Source organism: Rhincodon typus, chromosome 28, assembly GCF_021869965.1.
Source record: "Rhincodon typus isolate 14 chromosome 28, sRhiTyp1.1, whole genome shotgun sequence".
Taxonomy (NCBI): domain Eukaryota; kingdom Metazoa; phylum Chordata; class Chondrichthyes; order Orectolobiformes; family Rhincodontidae; genus Rhincodon; species Rhincodon typus.
In genome coordinates, this window is record NC_063359.1 from 2,099,962 (window position 1) to 2,115,389 (window position 15,428).

Here is a 15,428-nt window from a genome sequence, read left to right on the forward strand (position 1 = left end):
GACCCAAAACATTAACTCTGATTTTTTTTTTCACAGATGCTGCCAGACCCACTGAGCTTTTCCAGCAACTTCTGAATTTTATTGCTTGTTTACTTAAGAAAACAGTAAGATGTAAAATCAGTCACATGCAAAAATGTAGGTGCAGAGTTTAAAAAGAGAAGTGCCGAGTATGAAAACAAAGATCACAAATGGACAATTTGGGGGTTGCGGTGTGGTGGGAAATGTCCTCGAATTAGCTTTTAACCTGAGGCCAAGTTTATTCATTGTGGCAGAATTTGTATATCTTTGAGTTCTAAGTGAATGGCTATTTCTTAAATTGTATTTCAGTCATCTTGATACTTTATGGCTTTATGAACTGCCTGAACCATTGATCAGCTGATCTCTTCGGGCGTCATAATTCAGCATTTATTTCCCTTATGAATATCATTTTAGTCCATGAAATATCCCAGGTATTAAAATCAAATATTAGAAGTCACAATTTGATACTACTTTAACTGCAATTATTGCAATATGAAGCCTAAAGTCCTTAAATTATTGCATTGTCAAAGGTGGTAGATGGGTACAAAGTAAATCAAAAGCAGGCTAACTCTGAGATATAACCATGGTTAATGTGTTATCATGTATTTAATCATGCTTAAATACTCACGTTTCTCATTTTCTCCTCAGCTCACGCCAGCAGATGGCAGTTCTCATTCCGATTATAGCAGTGAGCCAGCGCTATATTTCTGACGGAGATGTGATCTAGGAATTGTAACTGTGCACTCCAACCTTGGGATTGGCTTACCAGGAATCCTGGACTGGAAAAAGCCAGCTATGTGCCATCTGAAATGTAGCTAGCTGTTCTTTGAAAAGCTCATCCCTTTACTGCAGACATCTTGGGCCATATCTAAGGATTGAAGTTTGTCTTGAGGCAAGTTGATCTTTCATTTCTCCTTTGCCTCTGAGGAGACCAGTCTTGAGAATCATGTGAGATCCACGAAGCATTTATGTGGCAGCTTTGAGATTCTGAGACCGGTTGCCTGCACATCAAGTTTACTAATTGCACTTGCCCTCAAAGGGCTGTGACCTACATTCCTAAAAAATTTCTGAACACTGCCATGGACGCTGAAGCCTGTGCAGATGAGAATGATCATTCCTCTGAGAAGAGCTGTATTAACCTGTGCTTTGGTCTTGGCCACCTTTTTCCTTAAGAGTATTGGGCCTATGTGAGGGCCAGGCCCTGGGCCATGTTTTCAGGATTTGACTGTGTTCAAGCAACACTCCCATTTATAATAATGTACTTTGGATACTGTACTGTTAAATAGTTCTGTTATTTCTACTGTGCCACAGTTTTTACTGGTGGTGGTCCTGATCACTGGGTGTCCTCAGGACTCTAACCGTTTTCATTTCTGTTTCTCTAATATTGTAGCTATCCTGGCACTCTGACTTTCGAGCCTCCTGGTGAGGTCGAGCTGAATGGAGGGCTGTTTGAGTGTGAACTATGAGAACGCTAAACTCCTCCCAGAGTTCAGAGACAGGAATTTGACAGATCCTCTTTGTGAAATGTATTTTGTGCCATGTATTCAGTGGGCAGCTAGAATTGTGAAAAGCAGTACCTACATAGGGAACAGTGAGAGTGAGTGAAATGAGGTTTTTGTTTATACAGCCATCACACTTATCTGAAAGCCTGTTGGTGCCTTAGGCTGAGCCTATCAGATATTAAACTTTCACCTGGTTTCAAATGGCCAGTGATTAAGCACAAAGCCTTTCCTTCTGTCTTTGTGCAGCTACTTGGCCTAAATGTTGAACATTAGGTCACCTTCACATAGAACATTTATTAATACCAATGAGTTTACTTAACATAGTTTGGAACATTCACCACTCAATTAGGATTTAAACATACACATTGCTTTCATTGTTAGCATAGGCAAATACAAAAATTCTGCTGTGACCCATTTATATTTGGACAATGCAATGCACTATATCCACAGAACATTCTACTGTAGTCCCCATTGTGGAGTAAAACAATCCAAGCATTATTTTGGAGCTGTTCTTCAGTGTTTTATCTTGGTCGTGTTAGAGCTGGGAAGCGGTTGCTGTTCATCGTAATTCTGATCCAGCAGTGCCTATTTGCTTTACTGGAACAAGTCAGAAAGATGTGGAGGTGCTGGTGTCGGACTGGGGTGGACAAGATCAGAAATCAGACGATGTCAGAAAGAACATTGTTTACTCTAATCACACTGAAGGCACCATTTGTATTGGCTGAATTGTGTACATTATATTTTGTCTTTGGATCTTAAATTAGTTCCAAGTGAAGATGACGGAGTGGAGGAAAAAGGTGGATTTAAAGGTGTAGAATTAGGTTTGTGGGAATCTGTTGATTGCTGTTTCACCCCTTTCAGATTGCTTAAAAGTGGAGATGTTCTGCAACTGGTTGATCCATAGAAAATGAGAGCAACATAATACCCTTATTAATAAGGCAATGTATTTTCTATTCTGATGAGGTAGAATTTTGTAGTTGAGGGTGTTTTTTTTTTTTACTGTTTTAGAATATATCAAGTTCTAATCAGAAAATTGGGTTAGATCAGGAGAGAAATGGAGCATTGAATGTGTCGGGAGAAATGTCCCGACAACTAAATTAAGTCTGTATACACTCCAGTAAAATATTATGAATACAATTTGCCTTGATTGTGTCTGCCTGCAGTTTGATGTTTCTTTTAACGTCAGGAATGTCACTGTTTCAACCCTTTACTCATATTCAATAGAAATCTGCAGACAAGACACAGCAGGTTATAACCCCCTTCGACTTCTCTCCGTGAAGGTGATTTAAGATTCTTACTGTTTGCCGGAAATAGGAATGATTTTCAAGTAGTTTTAGCTCCGTTTCCTTTCCACATGTGTGTACCGTACCTATTTTTGAGGAACCATCTCCCATGGGATGAATAAAGATGGAGGCTGATCCTGTGTAAGTCTAAGATTGCAGTTGAGCCAGTGTATTTATCATACTTGTGCTTAATAATTTTACCAAATTGACCCACTTTTTAATGGCAAAAGAATCCCATTTACATTGCTGAGTTGCAATCTATGTGCATTATTTTTCGAGTAAGGTCTGAAATTTAGAATGCACCTTCACTTTTGTGGTAATCACCTTGCTCCTAGGCAAACATTGTCTGTTGTAGGCCAACTACCTCTCGCGTGCCCCTTCCCTTGTCTTATTATTCACCAGCAGGTTTTGTGACTGTGCAATTGAGTAAATTGATAACAAGCAGCAGGTTTGCTACCACTGAGAAAGGGGGGGGAAAAAAAAACAGGCTAAACTTTTGGGTATAGTACCTTGGTCAGAAATCATTTCAGCCAAAGGTTTGTATCTAAACTGTTGATGCATGATTCTCTCTAGATGCTGATCAGACTACTGTGCATTTCCACTTTCTATTTATTAATAATGCACTTTTCCTGAACCTCCACATGGTCATCAATTGCTGAGTACATATGTTAATGCAGAGGTAGGACTTTAGTATCTGGAAGAAACTGTTTGCTGCACTTTGTAACACTCCTTCACTTTCAGTGACAGCATAACAGTATCCAGGGAGGAGAGTCTTGCAGCCTTTGCAGTGATGCAAACTTCTATTCATGACTGAAACACTTGTGAATCAAGTCTTCCATGCCTGTTAACATGAACCATTCTGTGACACCAGATACTATTAGTAAGTCAAGGTGAGGCCATGAGCTTTAAGTGAGTACGCACCAACCTTCTTTTGAAAATTCCTGGCAGTACAAGGCATTGCATTATGGTTGGAATAGATTCCAGGCACAGGAAATATTTAATAATTGCATATGCACTATAGAATTTTGCACTTAGAGGTTGAACTAAATGGAAAGAACCTGAAACTCGCCAGCATTCAGTCACGTGGCCAAATGCATTGCCCTTTTTTGTAACATTCACCTTTGTTGCATGTCTTAGAAATGCATGTTGTTTTTTAAAAAAATACAGCTTTGTATAGTGATGGACATACAGCAGTCAGCTGAAGACTTGTTCTCTAGTGTGATACGTAATGCAGATTTTGATAGACTTCTTATTTTTGGTTGTAGATATATTGACTGTATGTTTGCAGACATCATCAACTGTCAATTTAAAAAAAAATAAAAAGATACACTGGCAAACCGTTTTTGTGTGAAATTGCAATGTAATTAAGTACTCTGGATAGAAACAGACCATTCTGCTCTTTGAGCCTGTACATCTTGTTACAAACAGGTGCACCAAATATTTTTATTAAAATGTAATTCACTAGAAAATGAAGGAGCAATTAACAAACTTTCCTTGAGTAAAAGAAGATCATCTAACATAGAAAAATACACAGATGAAAGCAAATTTAGTTTGAGTTCTTGTCTGTTACGTATCTGAGTCCAACTTCATTGTCTTTCCAAGTTGAATGTTTGTAGGCAACCTTTCATCTCCTAGTGTGAGCTCATGCTTGTGAATTAAATAAGATATAAATTTCTTGAGAGAGATAGTAGGAACTGCCGATGCTGGAGAATCTGAGATAATAATCTGAGATAAAGCTGACGTTTCGGGTTGAGACCCTTCAGAAATGAAGAATTTCAACCTGAAACGTCAGCTTTCCTGCTCCTCTGATGCTGCTTGGCCTGCTGTGTTCATCCAGCTCTACACCTTGTTATCTCCTAGAAATTTCTTGACATCTGTTTTTACTATCTAATTTCTGTGCAGCTAGTTTACTGTCTCATTGTGGTCAAGTCAATATTTGGTCCATGCTTAACATTATAATAATTGTACACTTGCTTGTTTTGAACTTCCCACTGTCAGAAAGAAATGTTTGCTATTTACCCTATCAAATACTGTAATTTAGTGTAAATATTTAATTACATGGGTGCACAGATTTGTTTCCTGTTAGTGGATAGGGTGGACCTATTTCCTATAACATGGACTTATAGAACTCAGTCTGATGGGCAGCACAGGCAGAGACTCATTATTTTTAAAACAAATTTTGATGTAAAGTGAAATTTGGTTGTGGAACTTTCTCAGGTGGTATAAACATGATGGGCAAAATGACCTCGTGCTATGAATTTATATGATGTTGTCTGACTGAAAATTATTTGGATGATGATGATTCAAATATGTTAGAACTGCATTAATATATTTTCCAGCAACATCACCAGTGAACAGACTAGGTCCACTGATGTCAGCTGTTTCTCTCCCCATTATGTTGATTGTAGCTTGTAAATCTAGGGTCAAGCTGGACTGAGAGCCCTTAAAATACTGTTACACCTCACCTGGCTGGTATGCTGTAAATCATGTAAATTAAATTCCCAGAGTTAAAAAATTGATTTTGATAAGTACAGAAAATTCTGTATTACCTGTCTTAGATCCAGGTCAACAAAGCAACAAACCAGTTTTCTATACTTAATTGCTACTGTGGATAAATTTTTATAAACAGTCCAACATTATTTATTTAAAACTATAATCCTGTTTATAATCTCTCCTTCTATACATGTATGGAAAAAACATCAAAGGTTGTCAGAATTTGCTGCTCCTTGACTCTCCAGGAGACATAGGGTGACTAGTTGACACTTTTAATTAAATCAGTGACCTTTAAGTCACAGTTACAGCTATGTGAAAAGGAAATATTCTTCAGGCTTCGGATGATTTTTCCTGCAGAGCATAAACTCCTTTCCTCAAAGGACAAATGGTTTGACAAAATATTCAATCTCAAGCTGTTCAGCTACCTGGAAGTCAGTTACAGTTTTTGGCAGGTAAAAGGCCTTTGACATCAATAACTGGTCATGAGTTCACAATCTGAGCAGGTGCTTGTCAATGAAAGCTATTTACATATACACCTTGGCTTAACTGCAAATGAAACTTTGACTGCCACTTGAACAAAGTTGTGTAAGCAGCATTTACAATGAACATCAGGTTGTTTGCTTTTAAAGCAGGTTATTTCCCATTCCAATCCACAATCTAAAATACAGAAAAATGAAAAATTACAACTACTTCAGAGATGTGGGGGCTACCCTCCCTCATAACAGTACAAGACAGGAAAATCAGTCCATTGCTGGTAGGTTTACCATTCATCCTCCAATAATATAATAAAGATAACCAAGTTGGTCATACTTATAAAATTTTATTACAAAATAAAATAAATTCAAGTTTGGTGATCAATGTTACTAGAATTTGAAATTGTTTATAAGTGATCCAGAATTTGTTTCTCACTGTTACATAGTAAATAACTATCTCAGATTCCATCTCTTCGTGCTAACTGCTCCTCTGAAGCCAAGTGATTTTAAAAAAGGTCAGGAGTCCTTGGTGTCGCTACTTTCATGGACTTGATTCAGGGTCCCTGCTTCTCGTTTCAGAACAGTCAGCAGTGTCTGTGAACTTTCAAGGATCTGCATAGATAGGAAACACCACAGCATCATGCATTTAACTGCTATAGTTAGAAGTAGAAGACTAAGAAATTGTAGGTTTCTATGAGATAAAGTTACATAAACAGTGTTCATAAATTAGCTGACTGAAATTGGTTAGGAACATTAGACTTAAAAGGAACATTGTGTCTTTAAGGTATGTGAGTGGATAGCAATCAGGAATAAATAGCTCACTGAAATAAACAAGACTTTCTACAACAAACTCTAGCAGAGTTAAACACTGAACCCCAAATAGCTGGAGAGGGGCAGTCTGTGATTGGAGCAGCAAGCATAGGAAAGGGGAAGATGGATCTGGAAAATAGCTTTATACAATGAGAAGGGTCAAAGTAACTAACTGCATGGGCTTTCATAAATCTCAGGACATACTGAATTTCAGAATTCATGCATTCATTAGCTAAGCGTTATAGCAAAAGGAGACCGTTGGGAAGCTGACCAGCTTGTGAGGGGAAGATCAGAGTCGCAGTGAATAAGTCACAGACTCACACAGCATCTGGTTGACATGCTTTGATTAGATTGACACTTAGCAGTTCCTGATCTCAGCATCTATCAATGGCCCAGGGCTCAATAACTCAGGCTCATGGTCACTAGAGATCCCATGTTTAGAAAATTATAGAGAATGTGGAGTGAGATTGAGTATCTAATATTTTCTGACAGGCAAGTTTATAAAAATCGAGATATTGGTCATACAAATGGAATATAGCCAATAAATCCCCACCTTTAGCACTGATTGAATCATGTGGCAGCCTGGAAGTGACAGATTATAATTATTGAGGTTAATGGATTATGCAAACTCCATTTCGTTCTTGTGATGTGTGGATTTTAAAAGTTATTTATAATCTTAGCCCAGACTTTCTAGCTGTGTACATCATCCCTACTCCCTTGTACTGAAATTAAGACGGTCACAGAAATGGGAATAACAGTTTAACTCTGGGATGCACATGATGGTGAGTTTGGTGAGGATAGGTACAGTGAGAAGGGAAGCAATGAGAGTGCAATGAGAAGAACAGGCCCAGCACTGTTCCCATTAAGATGCATACTTGCATGGTCACAACAATCTGGAATGTACTGTACATTGACAAAGTTGCGAACACCATGTTTACTTCAAACTTCAGTGACTATGTGTATGATTTCCCAGGGTCAAGAGAGTTTCTAGCTCATCCACTCCTAAGGAAGTTTGGAGGAAATAAAACTCATGAGCGTCAAGCCAAGAACAGATGGCAGATGGGACGTTGTCAAAATGACCTTCCTCTTCAGACTACTTGTACCCATAGCCCTCTGTAGATACAGTACTGCATTCTGAAGCTTCAAGTTACCAACAGGACAATTCTGCTGGTCCGATTCCCAGTTAAGCGTGACTAACACTTACTGCCTCCTGTATTGGGAGGGCTTGCAAAGTTACTGGTTGTTTGAAACATTGTGTGTCCTTTCCAGTAATGTTAATTTCTGATCCATCACCCAGCCCTTGTGCTGCCATAAATGTGATGTTTTCGAATCGTAGGATTTCATTAATTAGAAAACGTGAAAGCAGGCTGTGACATAACTCAATATTACAAGAAAAATTAGATGTGCTGGGGCTCAGGACTTGAGTAAAGACTAATCCTCTTGAAACTAAAGATCTTAAAAACATCTTTCAATAAATTTTTTGAAATATACTTGAAATATTGATCTTGGATGTTGGTTCTTCATGTGAAAAGTAATTCTTTTTTTAAACTTGAATAGCAGTTACTACTGGACCAATAATTTAAAGGCTTGAACTAATACATTTGGGGACAAGAGTTCAAATCCCAACATAATTATGGAAGTTAAAATTAATTAAGTAAATCTGGAATAAAAAGCTAGTGTCATTAATGGTGACCTGGTCACTAAGTTAGACAGTGTAGATGAAAGCATCAAATTACAAAGGGATATTGATAGATTAAGTGAATGGGCAAAGCTGTGGCAGATGGAGTTCAATGTAAGTGTGAGATTATCCATTTTGGACCATGAAAGGATCAATCAGGGTACTTTCTAGATGGTATGAATGCAAGTACATTGGATGTCAAAAGAGACTTGGGCTTCTGGTGCATAGACCATTAAAACAGATGCAGAAAATCAAGAAAGCTAATGGAATGCTGGCCTTTATACCACACGATTGGAGTACAAGGATATAGGAGTTATGCTGTAATTATACAAAACCTTGGTCAGGCCGCACTTGGAGTCCTGTGAGCAGATTTGGGCACCACACCTTAGGAAGGATGTAGTGGTCTTGGAGGGAGTACATTAGCCTCTACATCTCCCAATCACACAAAAGGAGTCCAAGTCAGATTAGCATTTGCAGAGGACTAAAGAATCTGGAGTCACAGATCCACCAAGCCAGGTGCAGGTGAGAACAAAACCTAAAACGGAATTCTGTTATTCCAAAGTCAGAAATAGATATATGAAAAGCAAGACAGAGACCAAAGTAAACAGAAAACAAAAGTAGGGAAATAATAATGGGGAAAATCAGGAAAGTGGGAGGAGTTGAATAAATACTTAACGTCAATCTTCATGGTAGAGGATGCTCATAACATTCCAAATTGACTAAAAAAAATCCACAGGCTAAGAGTGAATAAACACAATAGCTACTGGAAAGTACTAAAGAAATTAATAGGTTAAAAGACCTATAAGTCCCCAGAACCTGACAGGTCACATCCCAAGATTTTAAAGGAATTAGCTTCAGAGATTGTGGGTGCACTGGTAATAATATTCCAGCAATTCTTAGATTCTGGAAAAGATCTGAACGATTAGAAAACTCCCAATGCAATACCCTTTATCCAAAAATGGAATAAGACGAAAAAAAAAAACAGGTGACTATGGCTTAACATCCACCATTGGGAAAACGTCAAAAGTCTATTATAAATGATTTAACACCAGAGCAGTTAGAAACACAAACTAATCAGAGTTAGCATAGCTTCGTGAATAGGAAACACACCTGACAAATTTATTAGAGTTTTTGAGATTGGAAGCAGTATTGATAAATGAGAACCAGTAGATGTATTTGGCGTTCCAAAAGAATTTTGGAGGAGCATTTTCAGGATGGCAACCTGTAAACTAGTGGAGTGCTGCAGAATTGAGTGCCGGGACCACAATTATTTACAATATGTATTAAATGAGTCTGATGAGAGAAGGGAATGAGTTATTGCCAGCTTTAAGGATAACAAAAATAAGTGGGAAGGCAAGGAATGAAGATGATATCAAGAGTCTACAGAAGATGTAGACAGGTTAAGTAAGTGGGTTAAAAAAATGGAATATAATGTGGGGAAATCTGAGGTTATACTCTGTAGTAAGATTTGAGGAGCTGAACGTTATTTAAATGGAGAAAGACTGCAGAAACCTACAACAGAGGAATGGCATCTGATGATCTTCTGGACATGGATAATGGTGGGATGGTAGGTAAGGACAAGAAGAACTCTATCGCTGTTGCGGGAGGGAAGAGAAGGGGTGAGGGCGGAAGTGTGGGAGATGGGTCGGACCGGTTACGGGCCCTGTTGACAACAGAGCTGGGAGTCCTTGGTTGAGGAAGAAGGTGGACATTTCGGAGGCTTCCTTGTCAAAGTTGGCCTCATCTGAACATATGTGACCGAGATGGAGGAACTGGGAGGATGGGATGGTGTCTTTACAGGAAGCAGGGGGAGGGTGTATAGTCTGGACCGTACAGACTCACATCCTCTCAGTTCCTCTGTCTGTCGCGAATGTTCAGATGAGGCCAACTTTGACAAGGGAGCCTCCGAAATGTCCACCTTCTTCCTCAACCAAGGACTCCCCAGCACCATTGTCAACAGGGCCCGTAACCGGTCCGACCCAACTCCCGCACTTACCCCTCCTCTTCCCTCCTGCAACAGTGATAGGGTTCCCCTTATCCTTACTACCATCCCACCAGCATGCACATCCAAAAGATCATCAGACACAAATTTCCGCTACCTCCAGCGAGATATTCCACCTCTCCTGCCCCTTGTCCATCTTCCTCAGGGACTATTCCCTCTGGGACTCCCTGGTCCACTTCTTCCTTCACCCCGCAACCGGTGAAGGTGCAACACCTGCCCATTCACCTCCTCCCTCCTCACTATCCCAGGACCCAATCATACCTTCCAGATGAAGCAGCACTTCACCTGTGCTTCCTAGAATCTAGTCTACTGCATTCGCTACTAACAATGTGGTCTCCTTTACATGGGCAAAATGAAGCTAGACTGGGTAACCGCTTCGCAGAACATCTGTGTTCTGCTCGCAAAAAAGATCTTGAGCTATTTGTTGCCTGCCACTAACACACCACCCTGTTCCCTGGCCAACATCTGTCTCTGGCTTGCTGCAGAGCTCAATCCAAGCTGGAAGAACAACACCTCATTTTCCGCTTGGGGATCCTGCAGCCCTCTGGGCTCTATATAGAGTTCAATAATTTTAGGGCTTAAACTCTCCCATGTCCCAGCCCCCCTACCCCACACCCCACACACCAGGCCTTTTTATAACATAGCCTGCCATTACACACTACCTATTGTTAGTCACTAACAATCCCTATCAACAACTATTCACCCTCTTAGCTAGATAGTTATCAACTCCTTTGTCTGTTCAACTGCTCTTCTCTCTCTTTGGACTCTATCCCATCCTAACTTCCCTATCTACTCCCTACCCCATCCCTCTCCCTATTTTCTGCACATAAACCGACAGTTTCCCAGCTACCATCAGTTCTGAGGAAGGGTCACTGGACCCAAAACATTAACTCTGATTTTTTTTCTTCACAGGTGCTGCCAAACCTGCTGAGATTCCAGCAACTTCTGTTTTCATTCCCAATTTACAACATCTGCAGTTCTTTCGGTTTTAAAGTGGAATGTCAGCCTTTATTTCAAACAGAAAGGAGTATAATAGTAGGGAGGTCTTGCTAAAAGTATAAGGCACTAGTCAGAACACACCTGGAAAACTGAACAGTATTTAGCAGCCCCCCACCCCCTGCCTTATCTAGGGAAAGATACTGGCATTGAAGGCAGTCCAAATAAGGTTCACTAGATTGTTTTTGGGTATGGAGAAATCTTATGAGGAATAGTTGAGTAGGACAGGCTTGTGTTCACGGAGTTTACAAGAATGACAGGCAAACTTATTCAAATACAAGATTCTTAGGGGATTGACTGCATTAATGCTAAGAGTTTTTTTCCCAATCTAGGACCAGAGGGCATAATCATAACCAGAGTTCGTGGTCGGCCACTTAAAATATAGGAATTTTTTCTCTCAGTGAATCTGTAGAATTCTTTACCATGGAGGGCTCTATAAGCTAGGTCATTAAGGACATTCAAGACCAAGATGGGCAGGTTTTTAATCAGTAAGAAGTATCAAGGGTTATGGGAGAGGCAGAATGGAGTTGAGGATTATCAGATCAGCTATGATCTCATTGAATGGTGGAATAGTCTTGGTGGGTTGAATGGCCCACTTTTGATCCTCCGTTTCTGGAATTCTGCTAAATGGCAGAAATTTCTCATTCCTTTGAGAAGTTTCGTCCAGCCTCAGTCAGCTTTCAGGGAGAGTTTACATGAATCTTTAGGGGAAATTCAATCTAATGGATGCAACTTCTTGTGTGACCTTTTTAACTAACCTTCATATAAGCAGCTTCAGTCTCTGCAATAGTTCTATCAAATTCATTTCGGGTTGCCATTTTGCGTGCCAGACTTTCATTGACTTTGGCAAGTTTCTCTGTCAAAATGCGAATATCGTTCTGCAACTTGTTCTTCTCTTCCTCTTCTTGTAGGATTTGTTGGTTCAGCTCTTCTCGTTTTGTACACAAATCCTCGATACCTGGAATAATGAAATGCTGTCAGAGCAAAAGATATAAAACACTGTTTTATTCATGTGGCTATGTATTAAGGGAAATGGTATAATATTGACAGGCAGTTCAGTCACGATCTAACTCAATAGGCTAAATGGCCACCTTCTGCAAACTGTCCCAGACTTTGTAGAAAGCTAGGGAAGTGACTGCTGGGCCCTTGCTGAGTTATTTGTATCATCGATAGCCACGAGTGAGCTGCTGGAAGACTGCAGGATAGCTAATGTGATGCCATTATTTAAGAAAGGTGGGAAGGAAAAAGCAGGGAACTAGAGACCGGTGAGCTTGACATCAGTGGTGGGTAAGTTGGAGGGGATTCTGAGGGACAAGATTTACATGTTTCTGGAAAGGCATGGACTGATTAGGGATAGTCAACATGGCTTTATGCTTGGGAAATTGTGTCTCACTAACTTAATTGAGTTTTTAGAAGTGACAAAGAAGATTGATGAAGGTAGAGTGGTGGCAAATGGGGCTAGATTAATTTAGGATATCTGATCAGAATTGTCAAGTTGGCCCGAAAGGTCTGTTTCTGTGCTGGACAACTGTATGACTATGTTATATTGTTCTACATTTTAGTTAGTTTTCTGGGGATGAAATTTCTATTGGTGCCAAAATGAATACGCAGCCAGTTAGACGTGAAATAAGCTGGTGGACTTGAATGGAGGCACAAGCAATAAGGTCAAGGTACCCTAGATGATGAATCAACCCTCATCTTCCATTTCTCAGGTTGGTCAACAAGAAGAACTTCCTGACTTCTTTCAGCATAAGTACACTGCTCTGAATGGTCAATAGGATATGTTGTTTGATACAGTCCATCAGTCATTGGGACATGCAGCCTACAATCCTGCTTCGCACTGGCACAGATTCACTTTTAGGATGTCTGAACAATCTTTAGTCAGGGAAGAAGATGGAGTCAACAAGGAATGTGAACAATAGCTTTGATGTTCCCAATATTTCATTAGAAGAAACGTCAGTTCATCCAGTACTGGATGATTGGCAGTCAGCATGTCAAATCAGGAAGAGAGCAGGGGATGACAGGTGGTGCTTGGGTACAGCTGTGTGTCATCTATCAATTACTCAAAGTTCTCAAAATACAAATTTAAATTATTTTAACATTTAAAAATCAAAAAGCCAAGAAGATGGTACAATTAGGCAATCTATCATTCTGCACATCCTCCACGCCCCTCAAAGACCTGCACTCCAGTTCCAAAACTCCAACACAGCTATCCGTTCAGTCCCTTACAACACAACCTCACACGCTCTGCTTCCTACCATCTCTCATTTCACTTCAGATTCTCCTATTCACAACTCATCCCCTGCACCATTCCTCCCCAGGGCCACCACCGTCCCCATCCCCCAATCTACCTCCTCTTAACTCTCCCCATCACCCTGTGTCCACTCCCTCTCTGTCCCATGCAACACCCATACCTTTCTACTCACTCCACAGAAACATCTCCTCTCTCTTATCCCACATACCCCAGCTTCCTGAACTCTACTTTCCCTCCCCACAAATCCCCACCCCCTCCCCGAGATTTCTCCTCCCCTTCCTCTGCAACTCCCCAAAATCATTCACCTCCCATCCCCAATCTCCCGAACCCTCGCCACCCTTCCCCCGAGCTCTCTGGCCCTCTCCTCTCCTTTACCCAGGTCCCCAACCGCAACCCTCCCCAAGGTCCCTGATACCATTCCCCCAGCCTCCTGGCAACTCGATCCCTCCCCAGACCCCTCTCCCATCAATACCCCAGCACCTTGGCTCCGGACCCCCATCTCTCCCACCCCCCCCGCTCCCCCCCCCCATTCCCCCCCGGGAGCCCCCAGCTCACATTTCACCAGCTCATTGTTGTAACTCTGTAGCGCGGCCCCTTGCTGGGACATGGTAACTTTCCTGGTTTCCCAAGTAACAAGAGAAACCGCTTATCTGTCCTTACGTCATCAATTTGAGACAGAAGATAGAACCTGTGACCAATTCCCTGTGACAGCTTGCTGTCATGGCAACATCTAATTTATTAATTTCCCTTCCCATCCGTTTAGTTCTAGAATGTAACTAAGACTGAAAATAATTGTTGTAATTTTTAAAAAAAGTTCATCGGGACAAATCTGGGGAACTATTTCATTTACACACATCCCGCTGTGCACGTTCCTCAGTACCACCGACTGGTGATTTCTGCGCAGGCGCCTTGCCCCGCGCTGACCGCCATGGCGGCGCTGGAAGGTTCTAGTTCGTGCGGCCTCAGTCTGTCAGCCGCCTGGAGCAGACTGAGCACTGGCCTGGTCCCCCTCTCTGCACTTGGTCTGGTCAGTGCGGACTCTTGTTCTCAGTTCGTGTTTAACTATCACATTGAAAGAGAATGGTGGGCGACTTTCATGGGTAGGAGGGAATCTGCTTTGGTTAGGAGGGTTCCCTCTGGATCAGGGGCTGGTGGGGCTGGTGGGGCTGGTGCCCCTCTGGATCAGGGGCTGGTGGGGGCTGGTGCCCCTCTGGATCAGCGGCTGGTGCCCCTCTGGATCAGGGGCTGGTGGGGCTGGTGACCCCTGGATCAGGGGCTGGTGCCCTTCAGATCAGGGGCTGGTGGGGCTGGTGACCCCTGGATCAGGGGCTGGTGGGACTGGTGCCCCCCTGGATCAGGGGCTTGTGCCCTTCAGAGCAGGGGCTGGTGGGACTGGTGCCCCTCTAGATCAGGGGCTGGTGGGACTGGTGCCCCTCTAGATCAGAGGCTGATGGGAGTGGTGCCCTTCCGGATCAGGGGCTGGTGCCCCTCTGGATCAGTGGCTGGTGGGGGTGGTGCCCTTCTGGATCAGGGGCTGGTGGGACTGGAGCCCCTCTGGATTGGGGGATGGTAGGACTGGTGCCCCCCTGGATCAGGGGTGGTGCCCCTCTAGATCAGTGACTGGTGCCCCTCTGGATCAGGGGCTGATGGGACTGGTGCCCCTCTGGATTGGGGGAATGGTAGGACTGGTGCCCCTCTAGATCAGTGGCTGGGGCTGGTGCCCCTCTGGATCAAGGGCTGGTGCCCCTCTGGATCAGGGGCTGATGGGACTGGTGCCCCTCTGGATTGGGGGATGGTAGGACTGGTGCCCCCCTGGATCAGGGGTGGTGCCCCTCTAGATCAGTGGCTGGGGCTGGTGCCCCTCTGGATCAGGGGCTGATGGGACTGGTGCCCCTCTGGATCGGGGGTGGTGCCCCTCT

At 42.2% G+C, this 15,428-nt stretch overlaps 3 protein-coding genes across 4 annotated transcripts in view; 2 read left to right on the plus strand and 1 right to left on the minus strand.

Annotated features, from left to right (window-relative positions):
• tprn (taperin) overlaps positions 1–3,276 on the plus strand; it is an 85,953-nt gene extending 82,677 nt beyond the window's left edge. For both annotated transcript variants that reach the window (XM_048613502.1, XM_020514305.2), the window contains one exon: positions 667–3,276. In XM_048613502.1, coding sequence (XP_048469459.1) covers positions 667–729 — 63 coding nt within the window. In that variant the 3' untranslated portion in view covers positions 730–3,276. The remainder of the gene's footprint in view (positions 1–666) is intronic.
• A 2,824-nt stretch (positions 3,277–6,100) lies between these two features.
• ssna1 (Sjogren syndrome nuclear autoantigen 1) lies at positions 6,101–14,195 on the minus strand. Its single transcript, XM_020514306.2, has 3 exons — positions 14,065–14,195; positions 12,014–12,213; positions 6,101–6,381 (listed from the first exon to the last, which is right to left on the minus strand). The coding sequence occupies exons 1-3, from the start codon at positions 14,114–14,116 to the stop codon at positions 6,286–6,288; spliced, it is 348 nt and encodes a 115-aa protein (XP_020369895.1). The 5' UTR covers positions 14,117–14,195; the 3' UTR covers positions 6,101–6,285.
• Positions 14,196–14,376: 181 nt separating this feature from the next.
• Positions 14,377–15,428, plus strand: part of anapc2 (anaphase promoting complex subunit 2) — a 45,757-nt gene continuing 44,705 nt past the window's right edge. Inside the window, exon 1 of the mRNA XM_020514304.2 lies at positions 14,377–14,536. Within this exon, the coding sequence (XP_020369893.2) occupies positions 14,438–14,536 (99 nt within the window). The 5' untranslated portion in view covers positions 14,377–14,437. The remainder of the gene's footprint in view (positions 14,537–15,428) is intronic.

Excerpts from the sequence above, each read along its gene's own strand:
- ssna1 (XM_020514306.2), bottom strand. The coding sequence starts at position 14,116 with ATGTCCCAGCAAGGGGCCGCGCTACAGAGTTACAACAATGAGCTGGTG. Across the intron at positions 12,214-14,064 it reads CAACAATGAGCTGGTGAAAT|GTATCGAGGATTTGTGTACA; the intron begins GTGAGCTGGGGG and ends TCATTATTCCAG. Across the intron at positions 6,382-12,013 it reads CTGAAGCTGCTTATATGAAG|ATCCTTGAAAGTTCACAGAC; the intron begins GTTAGTTAAAAA and ends CTATCTATGCAG.